The 21,937-nt window shown below is 40.8% G+C and overlaps 1 protein-coding gene across 1 annotated transcript; it reads left to right on the forward strand.

The window, feature by feature from the left end:
- Window positions 1–815: 815 nt before the first annotated feature.
- On the forward strand, window positions 816–10,521 carry LOC141148638 (tripartite motif-containing protein 6-like). Its single transcript, XM_073636262.1, has one exon. The coding sequence runs from the start codon at window positions 911–913 to the stop codon at window positions 2,501–2,503; it is 1,593 nt and encodes a 530-aa protein (XP_073492363.1). The 5' UTR covers window positions 816–910; the 3' UTR covers window positions 2,504–10,521.
- The last annotated feature ends 11,416 nt before the right edge of the window (window positions 10,522–21,937 follow it).

The raw sequence follows: 21,937 nt of genomic DNA on the forward strand, positions 1-21,937 counted from the left end.
ACCGCCGCTCACTCCGGTCCGAGCTTCGGCTGTTTTTACCCTCCCTCACCCCAGTACAGCCTCTCACCTTCTTACGAACTTTAGTCCGGGCTCAGGGGAGAAGGGGGGGGCGACAGCGAGAAGCCAGCATGCCAGGCTAGACTCTAAGTCCACTACTATTGCATCGGCGGGGGAACGCAGGACTGGAGACCCGGGACCTATGGCGCTTCCTTACTCGGCGCCATTAACAGGCTCCGCAATGACCACCATTTTATTCTCTAGGGTGTTAGAAAAAAATATATATAATGTTTGGGGGTTCTAAGTAATTTGCTAGCAAAAAAAAATGATTTTAACTTGTAAACACTAAATCTCAAAACGAGGCTCGGTCCTTAAGTGGTTAAAAAAACGCTGCGCAAATACCATGTGACATACAAATTGCAACAACTACCATTTTATTCTGTAGGGCCTCTGCTAAAAAAAAAAAATATATATATATATATATATATATATATATATATATATATATATATATATATATTTGTAGGAGAGAAGTGTCAGAATTGGCCTGGTCTACAAGTGGTTAAATTAAAAAACATTGAGGGTTTAATACTAGTTTAATTCTGCACTGCACACCTGCATAGCAATAAGAAGGCAATCTGTAAAAGCAAGGTAACATAGTTTTTGTTTTTTTTCGCTAGTTTGGTTTAGATACACTTTAATGTAGAAAATTTCCGGAACTAATAGAGTCGCTGTATCTAACCAGAGCAAACAGGGTTGAGTGAACAGGGAGGATCTCATTTTATATGACACTCCCTTTCTAAGAAGCGTTTACAGAAATAGTTTCACATTCACCTCCGTGTACGGGACAGATCAGACGCTCCCAGCTTCTCTCCTGTACCGAGTTGTAGCAAAAGTTTATTTTTTCCCTAGAATGGAGACTTCTGGCCTGAGAGAGGAGCTGAGCTGCTCCATCTGCCTGAGCCTTTATAAGGAGCCCGTATCACTGAAATGTGGACATAACTTCTGCCGGGATTGTATAGTGACTGTGCTGGATACACAGGAGAAGAAGGCTACCAGTTATTCCTGTCCAGAGTGCAGAAAGAAGTATACAGAGCGCCCTCCGCTGGAGAAGAACAGGAAGTTGTGTAACATTGTGGATAATTTCAGATCTGCTCAACAAGAGGACACAGAAGTCTCCTGTACGTATTGTGTCCATCCTGTACCAGCTACTAAAACATGTCTTCACTGTGAGGCCTCGTTCTGTGATATGCACCTAAGAAATCACAGCAAATCAGCGGATCACATATTAATTGATCCCACCACATCATTTGAAGACAGAAAATGTTCCATACACAAAGAGATCCTGAAATATTACTGCACAGAGGACAGTGCCTGTATCTGTATGTCCTGCTGGGTGGCTGGAGACCACAAAGGACACCAGGTGGAGCTTCTGAATGAGGCCTCTGAGAAGAAGAAAGAGAAATTGAAAGATGTTACTAAGAAACTGACCAGTGAGAAACAAGAGACTGAGAAGAGAATCCAGAATCTGGAAAATCACAGGACGGGAGAGAAAGGAAAAGCAGTTGATGTCACCGGGAGAGTCACTGAGCTGTTTAGAGACATCAGGAAACATCTGGATGATGTAGAGAATAGAATCCTGACTGAGGTCTCCAGACAGGAGGAGAAGATCTCCCAGTCAGTCTGTGATATGATCCAGAAGCTGGAGACACAGAAGAATGAGCTGTCCAGGAAGATTAATGAAATGGAGGCCGTATGTGACATCACAGATTCATTAACTGTGCTAAAGAAAGAAATGATCAGTGATTACATCATTCCTAGGAGTGGTGATGTAAGAGATTCCGGATGTCTGGATGAAGGAATGATCTCACAGATGCTCCACAGAGGACTTCTCCACTTTACTGACAGTCTCTTAGACCTGAAGATAAAGAGACAATTCTCAGTGATGGCAAAATCAGACATTTTACTGGATATAAAAACAGCCAATAATTACATTATTATATCACAGGATCTGAAATCAGCTACTGACACCAACAAACCAGAGAATAGACCGGATGTTCCAGAGAGGTTTAAATCCAGACAGGTAATAAGTACACAGAGCTTCTCATCAGGGAGACATTACTGGGAGGTGGATGTGAGCGGAGCGAAGGAATGGCTGATAGGTGTGGTCAGTCACAGCATAGAAAGGAAGATAGATGGAAATGAATCTCATATAGGTCATAATGACAAATCATGGGGTCTGACCCAAAGAAACACTCTCTTTACAAAGCACAACAACTCAAGAATTACAATAGACTCCAAATCTTCTCTCAAGACAGTCGGGATTTATCTGGATTATGAGGCCGGTCGTCTGTCCTTCTACCAGCGTTGTGACCCCATCAGACATTGTTACAGAAATTATACTTTAAATGTCAGTTATGAAAGACGCCATTTTGTTTATCATGGCCTAGGAATAAGCTATAGTGATAATATGGAGTCAGCAATATATATTTACTCAGCAATATAATATGCTTAGATGTGCAGTTTTGAATATATCCTGTATTTTTTTGTGTTGACTTGGGGAGTTTTCAAGTCAGTATCCTGTAAGCATTGTTATATGTAAGATAACAGTCTGTAACAGACACTTCCACCTTTCCTGTTCTGTCCAGAATAAAGTTGAAAATACATGAGACTGGGCATGTTTTAAGACAGGAAAGGGGGGTGTCCAGGGCTTATAAAAAACATGTACCAAAGTATTTTCTTTAGAAATGATGAAGGCTGCAAGAACGTGTAATTCATTTCTCTTGCATATGCAATAAATATTACCTTGATGCCCGAGGACGGTCTGAGATGGTGAATTATTTCCCTAACAATTTGGTCTTTCGAGCCGGGAGTCCAATTCCCCGAGACGCACTGGCCAACAGTGACTGATGACCGTACGGCAAAACTGTAAGTCCTCCATCTCAAATTAGATGTTAAAAAGAGGCCGGTCTGCTGAACTAGTGCCTCCCGGGTAGCGACTTACCGGATCAGCACAAGAGACCGCTCTCGGGACAAGGTAAGATTTTTATTTTTATTTTATTATTAACCTTTTGTGTTAGACTTGATTAGGAATTTGATGAATAAGGGATTTGAATATATATACATACAATATAGAGATTGATTGAATGTTTATCTGTTTCTGTCCTATCTGCTTTACTCTTGTTGAGGGGAAATAAGTGGTCACGTATTCCCCGTATAGATCCGTCTGTGGCCATCCTGGATGGGCAGACCTAGTGACTAGCCCGCGTTTTGGGAAGACGCGCTCAGGGCGACCTGGCGGCAGTCGAGCATTGCGGGTGTTCTCTCTTGTGTGTTTTGATCGAAGGTTTATCTGTTTCTGTCCTATCTGCTTTACTCTTGTTGAGGGGAAATAAGTGGTCACGTATTCCCCGTATAGATCCGTCTGTGGCAATCCTGGATGGGCAGACCTAGTGACTAGCCCGCGTTTTGGGAAGACGCGCTCAGGGCGACCTGGCGGCAGTCGAGCATTGCGGGTGTTCTCTCTTGTGTGTTTTGATCGAAGGTTTATCTGTTTCTGTCCTCCTATCTGCTTACTCTTGTTGAGGGGAAATAAGTGGTCACGTATTCCCCGTATAGATCCGTCTGTGGCCATCCTGGATGGGCAGACCTAGTGACTAGCCCGCGTTTTGGGAAGACGCGCTCAGGGCGACCTGGCGGCAGTCGAGCACTGCGGGTGTTCTCTCTTGTGTGTTCTTGTTTGATTCTTCTGATTAATAGTCATTTGATATAGGGGTATGGTCCCATACTAATATCCGGATGCAGATAAAGGAAATTTGTCGATTGGATCTTAGATCCAGACAGCCTTGTAAACTGCAGAAAATCCCTTGGGGACACATAAATACTCCTAGATCAAAACCTAAAGAACCCCCTGTTGATACAAGGGTGTGGCCTGATAGATTTCTAGGCATATAAATACCCATTATACTTCCAGATAAAGAACCCCCCCCCTCCATTGATACAAGGGTATGGCTTGATAGATTTCCAGGTAACAAATAGAGGACATTTGGCGGACCGCAGTGTTCATGCCAGCCTCATATGTTGTATTAATCCTGAGCAGGCACATAAATACCCTTGGATCAATGACTGAAATATTAAATGTTTTGATAGGATGAAAGAACAGTCGGGAGAATTCAGTTTCCTCGTAATTCTGTAAATGCTCTCTACAAGTTAGTGAAGTATCAAGTAATGATAAAAGAACAGTCGGGAGAATACAGTCTCCCCGTAATTCTGTAATTCTCTAAGACACCAGTGTTTTAGCAATACACAAGATCAGTAATCTAGTGATATATCATGACTAGAAAGTCTGTGAGTGATTGCAAGTGATAAGATACTGTGTGCGTGTGTTGTGTCATTGTGAGAAGACATTAACAAAAAAAGAGCTCCGTGTGCACGATAAACAAAGTAGGTATGATCCATGGAAAATCTGTTGATGTGAATGAAGATGTTAAGTATATGTGTAGTCTAGACAAAGAGAATGTGACATTTCCTTAAATGTGGAAAACAAAGTATGATTTTGATGCGTTTTTAAATAAGGATTATTGTGTAATACTGTGTAGAAAGCTTAAAAATGATGCCGGCATGAAAATAATAAAACAGAAGAAATTAGGCCTTAACCAGGCAAAGAAATGGCTTGAGGAGGCTAACCATAGGTTAAATTCAGAAAACCATAAAAAGACTATGTTTTGAACAAAGAGGAGGACAATAATATGACCGTCCTCTGACGTTTTGTTCAGTCAATACTTGCTGAACTAAACGTAACAAACCAAATGCAACCTGACTCTCCACTGTTTGTTGTTCCCCCGTGGTCACCTGGGTCACCCGCAGATGCAACCGATTCTCCTATGGCTGCAGCTAAACCCCCTCTCAAGATGACCCTTGCTGTCCAAAGGAGTCCACAAGGGACCCCCTTTACAGCAACTGTTACAAAATTTTTCGGGGACCTGGTGAACCAATTGATATCCCCCTCAGCTGGGGAACAAACAGAATGTGGAGAGGAAGAATTTCCACTAATTGAAGTTCCCAAACCTAGGGCAGGACAAAATGTAGGAGGTATAGTAGTCCCCAACACTATGATGGTATATCGCCCCTGGACCCCTGAGGATGTTAAAAAAACTACTGAAGGGGTACCACATCCCAAGGTCAACATAGCTCAAATCAGGGATGGTATAATGGGAATGATTGCTAACTATCATCTTATTAGGAGGGAAATAGAGCAGGTCACCATACAGATCCTGGGTCCCGACTGGCATCATGTAGTGGGAGATTGGAGTGGATTAAACAATCAGGGAGTTGTGTTGCCTCATGATGATGCAGCACTAGAAAACAGGAGAAATGCTCTTATAGCAAGGATAGAGAATAGATGGATACGTCGAGCCGACTGGTCCATTATAAATCAGTGTGTGCAGGGAGAAGAGGAAACAGTGGACAATTTCATTGTTAGGATGAGGGAGATTTGCAATAATCACTCAGGAATAGAAGTCCCAGTAAATCAAGTAAACGATAGCCCATATGAGCAACAGCTAAAGGATGCAATCTTGAAGGGGCTGTTTGCCCCTATATCAAGTTTGTTATCAAACACATGAACAACCATAGGATCTGCAGACTACAGGGGCTGATAGAGTATGCGAGGCATGCTGAGCGGCACTTCCAATCAAAAAAGAGTAAAGAAAGGGAAAGTGTTTATGTAGATGAAGGTAATGATGTGTATGTCATTGAGAAGGAGAACAGAAGGATAGGAAACACCTGAACAAGGCCCCGCATTTAGGACTATGAAAAAAAAAAAAGAGAGAGGGGAGTGTTTCCTGTGAGGTAAAAGAGGTCACTTGGCAAAAGAATGTAGGTCAAACAGAGAGGAAGATGCATGAAGATGTTGGTATGTCTGCAGAGAGAGAGATACAGAAGAAAATGATGAGAAAGAATCTGAAATTTTGGATGTGTGCACTGTTGAAACTTGTTTGCATGCTAAAGTCAAGTCAGAAATAATCTTGGTTGTGAAGGGTAGATGGCTAACATTTCTCTGTGATACTGGGGCTTGTAGGACCCTAATACACCCGCTGGATATGAAAAAGGTAAAGAAAAAGGTGTAGTATATGTAAAATCTGCAAAATGGGTTGATGCACCAGGAGGTCATGTCTGAAGGCCTTACTGTGGAAGATCCACAGACAGGTAAATAGGCTCAGTGTAAAATTGTCATTATGACTAAATGTCCTGTTAATTTGTTGTGTAGAGACATGTTGCACGCTCTTGATATTTCTGTCGTACCAGTGGAGGGAGGTCTCAGAGCCCATCGGCTGTGTGAAAAACAAATCACAGCCGTGGATAATGAGCCCTGATACTGGTACAGCCTGGAATTTGCAAACTGAGGGATTAAATATACCCAAAACCCTGGCAGAAATAATTGACAAAGAGTCTGTGAGGAAAAGGTATAAGGTCCAGACAAACCTCTATTGCACCATGTACTACAGAAAGACCTCTGGGCCTGATAAGTCCTATGAGAAACAGTTAATGAGTCTCACTAACACTGAAGTTCTATTAAAATGTCTGTACTGTGATAAGGAAGGAAATAGCGTGGCTACTTGTCTCCTACCACAGCCTATTCTGCAAATATACAGGCAGGATACTGTTCTTGTGTTTCGGTCACCCAGAATTCCAAGGTATCATGGCATGAGCTAGGAGAACTTATCACGAACTGGGTCCAACTGACAGATGAGAAACTAAAATCCAGTGGGATTCAGAGGTATAGGAGGCATAAGGGAGAGAAAGATGGGTGGAGACTCGTGCAGGATTTACAGGCAGTCAATGGGGCCGTATTACCGAGGGCCCCGGTGGTCCCAGACATGCATGTCCTCCTGAACGAGCTCTACCCAGAGAACGAGGTATGTTATGTCATTGATAACAGTAATCCTTCTTTTCCATTCCCTTACACAAAGACAACCAGTTCTGGGTTGCATTTATGTACACGAAAAAAAAAAAAGACGTACACATACACTAGGTTATCCCAGGGATATTGTGAAAGTCCAACTATATTCTCACAAAGAATGTCCAATAATTTGTCTCGGTTTGTACCTCCCAGTGTGAGTTAAATTCTCTTGTATTTGGATGACATTCTGGTAGTAATGTATGTAAAATTACCATGGTTCTGATGCATTTCCTCGCAGACCAAGGTCAAAAGGTCAGCAAAGACTAATTACAACTCTGGAAAGAAAAGGTGAAATACCTGGGTTACATTTTATCTCAAGAAGGTAGACTTTTGCATGAGATCCGAAAAGAGGCCACCCTTCAAGTCCCCAAATCACATACCAAAAAAAAAAGAAATGATGTCATTTCTTGGCATGGCAAATTTCTGTAGAGCATGGATAGCAAATTATGCTACGGAGGTGGCGCCTCTTTCTGATCTCATCTATGGTTCACTAATGTCTGCAAAAGATTCCATTCAGTGGAATGTGCAAGCAGAGGATGCATTTACAAAGATAAAGCACCTCATTGTGGGTTATGCTTAGCCTTCCGAATTACAGTAAAACCTTTTATCAGACTGTAGATTGTAAGGAAGGATCTCACGGATGTTCCCTTTCTAGATGCTGACATTACCTTTTGTGTTGATGGGTCTTGTAAAAAGGACGATAAAGGGGTACATCAAACGGCATACGCTATAGTAACACATGACCAGGACATTGAAGCCAGACCCCTTCCCAGTTCCTACTCTACACAACAAGCTGAAATTATTGCCCTATCCAGGGCCTGTAGTCTAGGGGAAGGGAAGAAAATAAATATTTATGCAGACAGCCAATACGCTTTTTCTACTATACACATATTTGCCCAGCAATGGAAAAATAGGGGTATGATTACGTCCACAGGGAAACCAATCTCACATAGAGATCTTATCCTTGCCCTTCTAGAAAATGTACAAAAACCAACACAAGTGGCTATTTGTAAATGTACAGCACACAGAAAGGGAACAGATCCAATTACTCTAGGGAATGCACTAGCAGACAAGACCGCAAGGGAAGCTGCTACAGGACCGCAAAAAACACACATATACTATACAGGTCCCCAAGAGAATGGTGAGGTACGGAAAGCTATTGATAAAACATGGTTATCAGAAATGCAGAAAACATCACCAGCAGGTGAAAAACAAAAGTGGTTATCTAAAGGGGCAACGCTGGTCAATGGTATATACACAAGTACAGAAGGTAAACCCATCTTACCTACATCACTATTTAGATATGCTGCGTTATTGAGCCATGGGCAAGCCCATATCTCAAAAGGAGGGATGGTGCAGGTAATCAATAAGGTGTTCAAAACATATGGGTTTACGAATGACTCTAGAGATTTTTGCCTCACATGTCTGCTTTGTAACAGATACCATGCTCAAGGTGCCCTAAGACCCTTAAGAGGTCATTTCCCACAACCCTCTTATCCCTTTCACACGATATGCATGGATTTTATGATTATTGTTGTTTATAAAGTGGGCGGAAGTTTTTCCTATGACACACCCAAATGGGCAGTCAGTAGCCAAAGTACTTATTAAAGAGGTGATTCCACTTCATGGGATCCCCTCTGTGATTTACAGTGACAATGGCTCCCATTTTGTAAACCGAACAATACAACAAATTGATAAATGGTACAATATTGACCTAAAAAAAACCACTGTGTCTACCACCCACAATCTGTGGGCACAGTGGAGAGACACAATGGTACCTTAAAGAGTAAACTAAGAAAATTGTTGAAGGAAACAGGGAAAAATAAATGGGTTTAGTGTTTGCCAATGGCATTGTTGAGTATAAGAATTACCCCTACTGCTAAAGCTAAACCTTATTATATTCAATAACTAGCCACCGTTCCTCTCCCTAAAGAGGAAATAGACTTGACTTGTATAATAAGAATGTTCTCATAAAATATAACTGGGTCAGAATGTGTAAATGAGAAAAGAGCTACCCTAAGACTAAGATGCAAAGTATACCCCCATCAGTACAAGCATTACCAGGAAATTTTACTTGTTTTTCTAACAATGACAGTAATGGTACAAATGTTGGCACCCTATCCCCTGAATACTGTGCAACTACAACCCTTACTAGAGACATTAAGTACCAACTAAAATGGTTTCAGGAACAGAAACAGCAATTGGCTGATGTTTGGTGGCTGTGTGGAGATAAGAGACTAAGGCCAGACTGCCACCCAGATGGGGGGGTAGTTGTGCCCTTACCCGATTGCTGCTTCCCTTTTATATAGTTCCTATAAGTGATAAATCAATGAAACTACCAGGTAAATACTTTTTTTTAAACGAATTAAGCGAGAAACACCACAAGGATCATTTGACAACCGAGTGTATATAGACGAAATAGGTGTTCCACGAGGAGTTCCAGATAAATTTAAAGCGCAGAATCAAATAACAGCAGGACTCACCTCACTCTTCATATGGGTCCAGCCCAACAAGAACGTCGACTGGATAAACTACATCTACTACAACCAGCAGAGGTTTGTGAATTACACCAGAGATGCTATCAAAGGTATAGTAGCACAATTGGACGCCACCTCTTTGACAGCGTGGCAGAACCGTATAGCGTTGGATATGTTGCTGGCAGAAAGGGGCGGGGTATGCAAAATGTTCGGTACCTTCTGCTGCACTTTTATTCCAAACAATAAGGCACCTGATGGAAGTATCACCAAAGCCTTACAAGGCCTACAAATGCTATCCGAAGAATTAGCTGAGAACTCTGGTGTAGAGAACCCCCTGACAGGACTTTTCGAAAAATGGTTTGGTAAATGGGGTGATCTTGCAAAAAGTTTGCTTATCTCTATTGTCATGGCAGCCGCAGTTCTTACATTGTGTGGATGTTGCTGCATTCCCTGTATTAGGGGAATTCTTCAAAGACTGATTGACACATCTTTAACAAAAACTATGCTCCTCCAGAGCGACACGGAACTATACTCGGAACCTGATGATGAATTCACAACTCTCGCTAAGGACTTATCTGTCTAAATGATAATACCTGGTAAAATGAAAAACCTGGATATTTGAATTATTGACATTATTAGTATAAAAGGGGGGAGATGTTACAGAAATTATACTTTAAATGTCAGTTATGAAAGACGCCATTTTGTTTATCATGGCCTAGAAATAAGCTATAGTGATAATATGGAGTCAGCAATATATATTTACTCAGCAATATAATATGCTTAGATGTGCAGTTTTGAATATATCCTGTATTTTTTTGTGTTGACTTGGGGAGTTTTCAAGTCAGTATCCTGTAAGCATTGTTATATGTAAGATAACAGTCTGTAACAGACACTTCCACCTTTCCTGTTCTGTCCAGAATAAAGTTGAAAATACATGAGACTGGGCATGTTTTAAGACAGGAAAGGGGGGTGTCCAGGGCTTATAAAAAACATGTACCAAAGTATTTTCTTTAGAAATGATGAAGGCTGCAAGAACGTGTAATTCATTTCTCTTGCATATGCAATAAATATTACCTTGATGCCCGAGGACGGTCTGAGATGGTGAAATTATTTCCTTAACAGACATCTCCACACCTTCACCACCACCTTCACGGAACCCCTCCATGCTGCTTTCTTTGTGTTTAAAGATTCCCCCATAAGAATATATTAGTAACAATGTATTCTTAGTGCTGGCTCTCCAGTATCAGATCACCTATTCAGTTTACAAGAGGGGATTAGCTTAAAGTGACACTAAACAATATCCTTCTTTTTTTCAAAAATAATCCATACACATCCACTACTTAATATAATGAAAAACAGATTACAGGCCTATTATTTTTTACTATGTATTTTTGCCTTTCTGCCTGTAAACTCCTGGACCTCTCCTCCCCCCCCCCCCCCCACTGCTGTTTGTTTGGAACAAGCAGTGCACATAGGTTGTGTTCCTGTACACTGCTCTATGTACATTACACATCCCATAGTCCTTCAAAGGAGTGAGCAAAAGAGGGTGGCTTTGCTCTTATAGCGGGACCATGGAGAACGAATGTAGCCACCTTCTAACAAGAAGTCACATTACATTAGCAAAAAAAAAAAAAAAAAAAGGATTTGGAGGAGTCAGACAGCAATAGAAAGTACTTTTATAGTTAATAATACATTCTTAAAATAATATATATTATTCTAAATCAGAGTTTACTGTCACTTTAATCCTGTAACCTGTCTGATATGAATTCGATAAAAAAAAACTGCATCCAAAATCTCAGTTTCAGGAAACAAATACATTTTATTTATGTTTATAAAGTATTGATGAAATAAAATAATCAATTTCAATCACATACCATCTAAAAACTAAAGAGGGGTGAACAAAAAACACACTAGAGAAGGAATTGAATCCTTAGAAGTAAGAAAGAAATTATAGTGAGAGCGGCTGATAAAGGAGGAGGGGTGATGATACTTGATAAAGACTTTTATCATTAACAGATGACTGAGATGTTGTTTGATGAATGTACATATAAGAAACTGGTAAAAGATCCCACATTGGCCTATAAAGATCAGTTAAAGCATCTTATTGATTATGGGTTTAGAAAACATGTATTAACCACTTCAGCCCCGGACCATTTGGCTGGCAAAAGACCTGAGCGTTTTTTGCGATTCGGCACTGTGTCGCTTTAACAATTGCGCGGTCGTGTGACGTGGCTCCCAAACAAAATTGACATCCTTTTTTCCCCACAAATAGAGCTTCTTTTGATGGTATTTGATCACCTCTGCGTTTTTTATTTTTTGCGCTATAAACAAAAAAATAACAACAATTTTGGAAAAAAAAGCATTATCTTTTACTTTTTGCTATAATAAATATCCACAAAAAATATATAAAAAATACATATTTTTCCTCAGTTTAGGCCGATATGTATTCTTCTACATATTTTTGGTAAAAAAATGCATTTATTGATTGTTTTGCGCAAAAGTTATAGCGTCTACACAATAGGGATTAGTTTTATGGCATTTTTATTAATATTTTTTTTACCAGTAATGGCGGCGATCAGCGATTTTTATCTTGACTGCGACATTATGGCGGACACATCGGACACTTTTGGCGCCATTTTGGGACCATTCACATTTATACAGTGATCAGTGCGATTAAAAATGCATTGATTACTGTGTAAATGTGACTGGCAGTGAAGGGGTTAACCACTAGGTGGCGCTGTAGGGGTTAAGTGTGTCCTAGGGAGCGATTCTAACTGTGAGGGAGATAGGCTATGTGTGACACGACACTGATCACCGCTCTCGATTACAGGGGCAGTGATTAGTGTCCTGTCAGTAGGCAGAACTGGGAAATGCTTGTTTACATCAGCATTTCCCCGTTCTGCCTCTCCGTGAGACGATCACGGGTATCCCCGCGGATATCGAGTCCGCGGGACCCGCGGTCGGACTCATGGAGGTTGCAGTGTGCGCGCGCCTGCAAACCGCTTCATAAAGGGCAACGTACAGGTACGTTAATCTGCCTGTACGTGCCCTTCTGCAAACGTATATTGCATGAGTGATTAAACAAAAAAGAAAGGAAATATTTGGTCCCTAGTGTATGTCAAATTCCTATTGCTATACACTCTCCCGAAAAGGGCATAAAAATGCTTCTTGCCCCCCGGCCGTCCCATTGTTAATTGGATAGGGTCAGTCACAGAGAGATTAGGTGAATATTTAGACCAAGGGTGTCAAACTCAATTTCACTGCGGGCCGCATCAGCAATATGGTGCCCGGAGCACCCAACCCCTCTTATATCAAATTTGCACCCCTCTTAGCTTGTGCTGCTGCTGGGAAGAAGTTGGAAACAAAGCTGGGAAGCAGAAAGTGCTGGGTCTGGAGGAGGACCAGAGGGGGGCTGGGGTCTGCTGAATGCTGAAACCAGGGGAGGCGGAGATGGGGGGAGGGGTGCTGTGGCTGCACAGAGAGGCGCAGGATCTGTAGGAGGAGTTCTGTCCTCCTCTCTGTTGCTGACTGCTGAGACAGGAGGACAAAGACGAGCCTCTCTACGGCTACATAAAAGGGTACCGCAGCTGCAGGAGAGGTGCGAGGGCCACATAAAATGGCCCGAAGGGCCAGATTTGGCCCACGAGCCTTGTGTTTGACACGTGATCTAAACAAATTTCTACAACCTAGTGTTTTAAAACCTCGGGCATATCTAAATCAAATTACAATAGTATGTAAACTCTTGGAGGGGATGATAAGGGACTATATACAAGATTTTAGTAATAAGAATGATATCATTAGCAGTAATCAGCATGGATTCATGAAGAATCATTCTTGCCAAACCAATCTATTAACCTTCTATGAGGAGGTGAGCTGCCATCTAGATAAAGGAAGGCCTGTAGATGTGGTTATCTGGATTTTGCAAAAGCATTTGACACAGTTCCCCATAAACGTTTACTGTACAAAATAAGGTGCGTTGGCATGAACCATAGGGTGAGTACACGGATTGAAAACTGGCTACAAGGGCGTGTTCAGAGGGTGGTGATAAATGGGGAGTACTCAGAATGGTCAGGGGTGGGTAGTGGGGTCCCCAGGGTTCTGTGCTGGGACCAATCCTATTTAATTTGTTCATAAACGACCTGGAGGATGGGATAAACAGTTCAATCTCTGTATTTGCAGACGATACTAAGCTAAGCAGGGCAATAACTTCTCCGCAGGATGTGGAAATCTTGCAAAAAGACCTGAACAAATTAATGGGGTGGGCAACTACAAGGCAAATGAGGTTCAATGTAGAAAAATGTAAAATAATGCATTTGGGTGGCAAAAATATGAATGCAATCTATACACTGGGGGGAGAACCTCTGGGGGAATCTAGGATGGAAAAGGACCTGGGGGTCCTAGTGGATGATAGGCTCAGCAATGGCATGCAATGCCAAGCTGCTGCTAATAAAGCAAACAGAATATTGGCATGCATTAAAAGGGGGATCAACTGCAGAGATAAAACGATAATTCTCCAGCTCTACAAGACTCTGGTCCGCCCGCACCTGGAGTATGCTGTCCAGTTCTGGGCACCAGTCCTCAGGAGGGACGTACTGGAAATGGAGCGAGTACAAAGAAGGGCAACAAAGCTAATAAAGGGTCTGGAGGATCTTAGTTATGAGGAAAGGTTGCAAGCACTGAACTTATTCTCTCTGGAGAAGAGACGCTTGAGAGGGGATATGATTTCAATTTACAAATACTGTACTGGTGACCCCACAATAGGGATACAACTTTTTCGCAGAAGAGAGTTTAATAAGACTCGTGGCCACTCATTAAAATTAGAAGAAAAGAGGTTTAACCTTAAACTACGTAGAGGGTTCTTTACTGTAAGAGCGGCAAGGATGTGGAATTCCCTTCCACAGGCGGTGGTCTCAGCGGGGAGCATTGATAGCTTCAAGAAACTATTAGATAATCACCTGAATGACCGCAATATACAGGGATATGTAATGTAATACTGACACATAATCACACACATAGGTTGGACTTGATGGACTTGTGTCTTTTTTCAACCTCACCTACTATGTAACTATATGTAACTATGTACATGACACAAATTCTACATACCTAGTGACAGCAGGCGTTTTTTTGCTGTATACATTTATAATTATATAAATAATACTCTATAATAATATAATTATACTCGCTACTGGCACTAAATTGGGCGCTTAGTCAGAGGGAGGAATTAGTCATTAGATTTTTGTCTATCACACAATTATTTTTGGTACCAAAATGTCTTTTACAGCCAACAAAATGGCGTAGCCATGGGTGCTAAATTTGCCCCTAGCTTTGCCAATATTTTTATGGATGTGGGAGGATAGGTATGTATTTAGTAAATCTAGATCCAAGTTACGTTTTTACAGGAGGTTTATTGAGGATCTGCTATTTATTTGGGATGATCGGAACAATCACTCTACACCAATCACATATCACCTTAATAATAATAAAATTAATATGAAACTTTACTATCAGTTCAGTGCTAGCACCATGAACTTCTTGGACTAAGTTCATTTTATACCTACAGATAGAAATAGTTATTTATCAATAAGGAGTGGCCATCACCCTACTTGGCTGCGCAATATTCCACAAGGCCAATTAATGTGCATTAGAAGGTTCTGCACATTCAATAAGGACTTTATCGAACAATCTGAGTATATTCATGAAAAATTTGTGCAAAAGGGGTACTCTGATACACAGATAGATAGTGAGATTCAGAGAATGCTGACTATCCCAAGAAATCAGTGTTTGGACACTAGGGTCCAAGATAATGGTGGTGAAGATAGACAATGGAGTTTCATCTCAGATTTCAATTGCCAATACAGAGATATTGAAAACATATTCTCTAGGCCAGAGGTCTCAAACTGGCGGCCCTCTAGCTGTTGGGAAACTACAAATCCCATGAGGCATTGCAAGGCTGACCATTACAAGCATGACTCCCGCAGGCAGCTGGAGGGCCGCCAGTTTGAGACCTCTGCTCTAGGCATTGGCATGTCTTGATGATGGATAGAGTATTAAAGCCGATATTGCCCCAGAAAACCTACTTTATTGATAGGAAGGCCCCAGTTTTGGTGATAATGTAGTCCAAAAATTATTGGCCCTCCATCTAGAGCTTTGTTTTGGCCTGGCAGTAAGGGTTTTATGGCTTGCGGAAAGTGTAAAGCTTGCCATTATGCAAAGAACAATGTCAAATGATGGTGTTCTGACCAAACTGGTAGAGATTATGAGATCACAGATCTCATAACCTGTGATACCAACCATGTCGTATAAACATTAGTCTGCCCATGCGGACTGATCTATATAGGACGGACTGAAAGAACCCTCAAAGTTAGAATAAGGGACATGTGACTAACATTATCAAGGGGTATAGATATCATAGTGTATCTGAACATTATAGGCGATGCCACGCTAGAGACCCATCCACACTTCAATTTTGGGGTGTGGAGAGGGCACCCCCATCATGGAGGGGTTCTAATAGAGTAAGGGACCTCTCTAAAAAAGAAACAAAATAGATTCTTATGTTATGTATGATGAGTCCTGAAGGGTTAAACATTGAACTGGATATCAATTGTTTTATTAGTAATTATAAGTAAATAAGATTAAGTAATGGGTTCATACTGAAGATTTTTGTGGATACAATTTACATAAGATTATTGTAAAGCTGATTTATAACATAAAGATGTAATTTGTAAATTTAAATATCACTCCTCCAACCCCCAATAAGCTATACCTTTGTAGGTGAACAATTATATAATTTCATTGATTAAAAAATGGATAGCAGGTGGTGGGACTTTATATGAAGCACGTAGCAGCACAGAGAGAAGTCAAGTGACTGGGAAAATAATGTTTAATTACGTTGTATAATCTACATATAAAACTAAATGGGTATATAGCCTCCAAAAGCATTTTGATCATATTCAACATAGGTTACATGGTAATCCACAATCATTTAGACAGTCAAGTGTTGAAAATGGAAACAAACAATGGATAAATTCTTATAATATTTTATCCATTGTTTGTTATAGCCGCGCTGCCCCATTGATTTCAATGGGCAGGAGCGGTGAAGGAGCGGTGTATACACCGCTCCAAAGATGCTGCTAGCAGGACTTTTTCAGCATTCTGCCAGCCATCGGGGCTTTCACATTGGCGAGACTGCAACGGCTGTTTCAGGGCGCTTTGCAGGCGCTATTTTTAGCGCTGTAGCGCCTGCAAAGCACCCCAGTGTGAAAGGGGTTCTTAGGAGATATAGGTTGACAATCTTACTTAAAGATTTGTTAAATTTGGCTGAGTCTAAATTACATCCAGCATATGTGGGGTTAATTGAACAGACGGACGATACTGCAGAGTTTACATACACTACAGTATGAGTAATGTCCGGAGAGAGCTTTAAGGGTTACAGGGGAGATCGCAGCACTGAGGCACCTGACATGCTATTGATTTTAAATGTGAAGGAGATTTTAATACTACAGTGATGTAAGTGCATTATTTTTTAATAAAGTGGGTACCTAAAGGTTTTTACACTATTGAAGGCTCTGTCTCGAGTTTTGTCCCTACATGTGGTGATTGGTGTTGCATCTAGAGTTTGGCGATCTGTAACAGCTTTTGAATATTAAAAAGTGATATCTGCCAGACAGGAGAGTGAATGGAAACAACATTTGGTGAGCTTTATTCTTAAGGGAGTGGAATCGGCACAGATCACTCAGTGGTGTATATATGGTGTATCGTTTTGATTTTTGAGCTACACCTATTTTAACACACTTTGTTGGACTTGAGATTGCATTTTTTTCTGTATAATACATTTTATATGGACATTTTTCATTTTTTCACAAGAGCCAGTTACACTTGCATGTCATGCAAATTGGATGCAGGGAAATCATCCAATTCGCACATATGTGAACCCGGACTGAATTTTGTTTGGTTTTATTAAACAACCCCAACAGTGTCACAAGAAATGGGAAATTGTTGTAAAAATAATGTCCATAAAATTACTGATTTTGGCTCTCCCTTACCCTGTCCAAAAAAAAAAAAAAAAAGTTTTGCCTATAGTTCTACTTTAACCGGTTTCCTCCTAGCGTATGGGCAGATCTTGTTGATCTGGGTGGATTTCATATGAAGCTCTCCTGGATCGTGGGGTCGCTCGGTGGCGCGATCTGTCACCAGCCATGGGAAACAGGATACGGCAACCGATCTGAGTACCGGCTCACTACTGGCACCATGTGACCACAGTGACCAATCACAGCACTTCACATGACAGTTGTAAACAATGGATGGCTTTCTTTCATGCCATCCATTGGAAACAACTGTGTTGCTAGCGGTGATTGGTCAGTGTAATCACATGGTACAGACAGGGCCAATCACAGCCCATCTGTACCATGTGATTAGCTCTGGCTGATCACAGCTAATCAAAACAAAACAGACTGAATCAATCAATTTCATTCAGTAAAATGCTTGCGTATAGCAATGACATTCATTGCTATATGCAAACACAATGTGTGTACAAAAAAAAAAATACTGGTCATTTCTCTGGAGTAGTACAATGTTACTATGGTAACATTATATTGCTCTGGTCGAAGACTGATAAAAAAAATTGTAAAAAAAAAGAAAAAAGAAAAAAATATATAAAAGAAAAAAGAAAATAAGATTTTTTTTTCTTTTGCACTGTCACCAGTCAGTGTTCCTTATCACCACCACACCAGTTATATGATGACGCTGTACTGCACTGGTGACAGTATATAAAAAAAAAAAAAACTTGTGATAAAAAATGACAACTTCAAAAAAACTCGCAATGCCTCTTACTAAATACTTTGGACTGTCTACAATCCAATAAGGAGTCATTTAGGGGATATTTGTACCTTCCTGACTTGTTAGTGTCCCACAAATTGAGATCGGCCATCAGTACATCAGGATTGATCATATTTTCAGATATATACCATAGTTTATGGACTCTATAACTTTCCTACAGTCTAAATAATATACACTGATGTGGGTTATTTTCAGAGAAGAAATGTAGCAGAATACATTTTTACCTAAATTCATGAAGAAGATTTATTATTTGCAAAATCTTGTAACAGAAACAAAGAAAAACATGTTTTTATTTTTCAAACTTTTCAGTCTCTTTTCATTTATTTAGCAAAAAGAAACCCAGTGGTGATTAAATACCACCAAAAGAAAGCTCTATTTGTGTGTAAAAATTTAGTTTGGGTACAGTGTTGCAAGACTGTGCGATTGTCATTCAAAGTGTGACAGCGCTGAATGCTGAAAATTGTCCAGGGCAGGAAGGGGGTAAAAGTGCCCAGTATTGCCAGACCATTGTCCCTAATTTTTACTGACAGTCTACTGACTGGAATGGTACCAGCTGATTGGAGAAAAGCCAATGTAGCACCAATATTCAAAAAGTGCCCAAAATACATCCCTGGAAATTACAGACCAGTTAGCCTAACATCAATAGTATGCAAGCTCTTGGAGGGGGATGATAAGGGACTATAAACAAGATTTTAGTAACGAGAACGGTATCATTAGCCGTATTCAGTATGGATTCATGAAGAATAGCTCTTGCCAAACCAATCTATTAACCTTCTATGAGGAGGTGAGTTGCCATCTAGATAAAGGAAGGCCTGTAGACGTGGTGTATCTGCATTTTGCAAAAGCATTTGACACAGGTCCTCATAAACGTTTATTGTACAAAATAAGGTCTGTTGGCATGGACCATAGGGTGAGTACATGGATTGAAAACTGGCTACAAGGGCGAGTTCAGAGGATGGTGATAAATGGGGAGTACTCAGAATGGTCAGGGGTGGGTAGTGGGGTCCCCCAGGGTTCTGTGCTGGGACCAATCCTATTTAATTTGTTCATAAACAACCTGGAGGATGGGATAAACAGTTCAATCTCTGTATTTGCAGATTTTGATACTAAGCTAAGCAGAGCAATAACTTCTCCTCAGAATGTTGAAACCTTGCAAAAAGATTTGAACAAATTAATGGGGTGGGCAACTACATGGCAAATAAGGGTTAATGTAGAAAAATGTAAAATAATGCATTTGGGTGGCAAAAATATGAATGCAATCTATACACTGGGGGGAGAACCTCTGGGGGAATCTAAGATGGAAAAGGACCTGGGGGTCCTAGCAGATGATAGGCTCAGCAATGGCATGCAATGCCAAGCTGCTGCTAACAAAGCAAACAGAATATTGGCATGCATTAAAAAGGGGATCAACTCCAGAGATAAAACGATAATTCTCCCACTCTACAAGACTCTACAATACTACAAGGTCCGGCCTCACCTGGAGTATGCTGTCCAGTTCTGGGCACCAATTCTCAGGAAGGATATACTGGAAATGGAGCGAGTACAAAGAAGGGCAACTAAGCTAATAAAGGGTCTGGAGGACATTAGTTATGAGGAAAGGTTGCGAGCACTGAACTTATTTTCTCTGGGGAAGAGACACTTGAGAGGGGATATGATTTCAATTTATAAATACCGTACTGGTGACCCCACAATAGGGATAAAACTTTTTTGCAGAAGGGAGTTTAACAAGACTTGTGGCCACTCATTAAAATTAGAAGAAAAGAGGTTTAACCTTAAACTACGTAGAGGGTTCTTTACTGTAAGAGCGGCAAGGATGTGGAATTCCCTTCCACAGGCGGTGGTCTCAGCGGGGGGGCATCGATAGTTTCAAACAACTATTAGATAAGCACCTGAACGACCGCAACATACAGGGATATACAATGTAATACTGACATATAATCACACACATAGGTTGGACTTGATGGACTTGTGTCTTTTTTCAGCTTCACCTACTATGTAACTATGAAGTGGTTAATGATGTACAAAAAAAAAATCTTCTTTATTAATCAATATAGAAAAACAGAAAAAAAGATTTTACCAATTACAATCAATGTCATTGACAAAATCTTTTTTATACTTTTCTCTTTGTACATTATTAGGATTATTGAATGATTTCCCTCATTGGGTAATCCAGAATATATCCTTAATGTCGGGCAAGGAAAGAAACCTTCTGAAAATATATGTGATCAACACAATTATAGCTGAATTCTTCACAGTTTAGTTAACTTTTGTCTTCCATGTACTTTGTGGCATGATTTAAATGGCTTATATTTAAATAATAAAGCAAATAAACTAATTTTAAACCAAATATATCTCCACTGCATGTATAGATAAGAAAAATAACCCTAGCTTTCTCTAGAGCTCTGCAGCACATCATAATCTCCTGCAATAAGTGATTATCATTTTATCTGATGAATGGACCTCTGCATGATGATGCACCCTCTAGGGCACCTTTTCCCGACCCTTTTACCCAAGAGGAACTCAGCTCTCAGAAAACCTCTACCAACAGCAATTAATCAAAGGTCAATGGAAAAACTGCCTACTTGTATATTAGTGGTCAGTAGGAAGAATACAAACCTTGAAGTGGTGGTCAGAATGCAACCCTACAGACAGCTAAGAATATAATTGGTGTCATGCTTCTAGCTTTGTATGTGGCATTGGTCCTGGAACTATGCAGGCATCATCAAATGGTAGGTAAATCAGCCACAGTTTCTGTTTTCTAACAAACTCTGGAGGAACTCTAGGTTCCATAAAACCTTGATTGAGAATGGCTGCTCTAGGGGGTGTGTAAACAACAGGCTGGGCTCACAGCAGAGGCATAACTAGAACCTTCAGGACCCCGGTGCAGAAACCATAAAGGGCACCCTGACCCCCGATTGGGGCCCCCCCAACGGTGGTGGAACCTCAGGGCCCGGTCACACGTGCAACCTTTGCAACCCTGGTAGTTCTGCCACTGGTGTCAGTAGCTTTTTATTTTTGTTATTTTATTTTATTTTTTATTATTTTTTTACCATTCTATTTATTTTACTAATTTTTTGGTGTTATTGTTTACAATTTTTTTTAGGAGCCCTATTGGGGGGCTGTGGTAAAATATCAGGGGTCTAAACAGACCTCTTATGTTTTACTTTTGAGACAGAGAAAGAGATTGAGGACACAGGCCCCACTCTCCACCTCTGCATTAATTCACAAACTAAAGCATAGTACACATAGTTTACTATGCCTCAGTTATAAATGAACATTACCGACAGCAACCAAGAGGAGGGGGAACCCAGCAGTACTGCAGGAGATGAGGGTGTCAGGGGAGAAAACAGGAGCCCAATCACAGCCTTAGGTGGATAGGATGGGGCGACACGTAGAGGAACCAATCCCTTTCCATTTTCCTTCTGCAGCCTTTAGTGGCTACAGGAGAAAAACAGATGGGATCAGTTCCTCTATATGCTACCCCCACTGCCTCTCCTATCCAGGGTACAGGGGACCAGGTCACAATTGCGAACCCTGTACATATGCCCCTGACTCACAGGAAATGGGCAGAATGACATATGACATGACTCATTCTGTCTGAAGAAGACTGCAGTGCCGAACAGAGCAGGAAGACAGGGACAGTACTAGGTCCTGGAGAGAATAAGTA

The sequence above is a fragment of the Aquarana catesbeiana genome, linkage group LG06, assembly GCF_042186555.1.
Source record: "Aquarana catesbeiana isolate 2022-GZ linkage group LG06, ASM4218655v1, whole genome shotgun sequence".
Lineage (NCBI taxonomy): Eukaryota > Metazoa > Chordata > Amphibia > Anura > Ranidae > Aquarana > Aquarana catesbeiana.

What these genes read in the sequence shown, in the direction of transcription:
- LOC141148638 (XM_073636262.1), top strand. Translation starts at nt 911, where the DNA reads ATGGAGACTTCTGGCCTGAGAGAGGAGCTGAGCTGCTCCATCTGCCTG.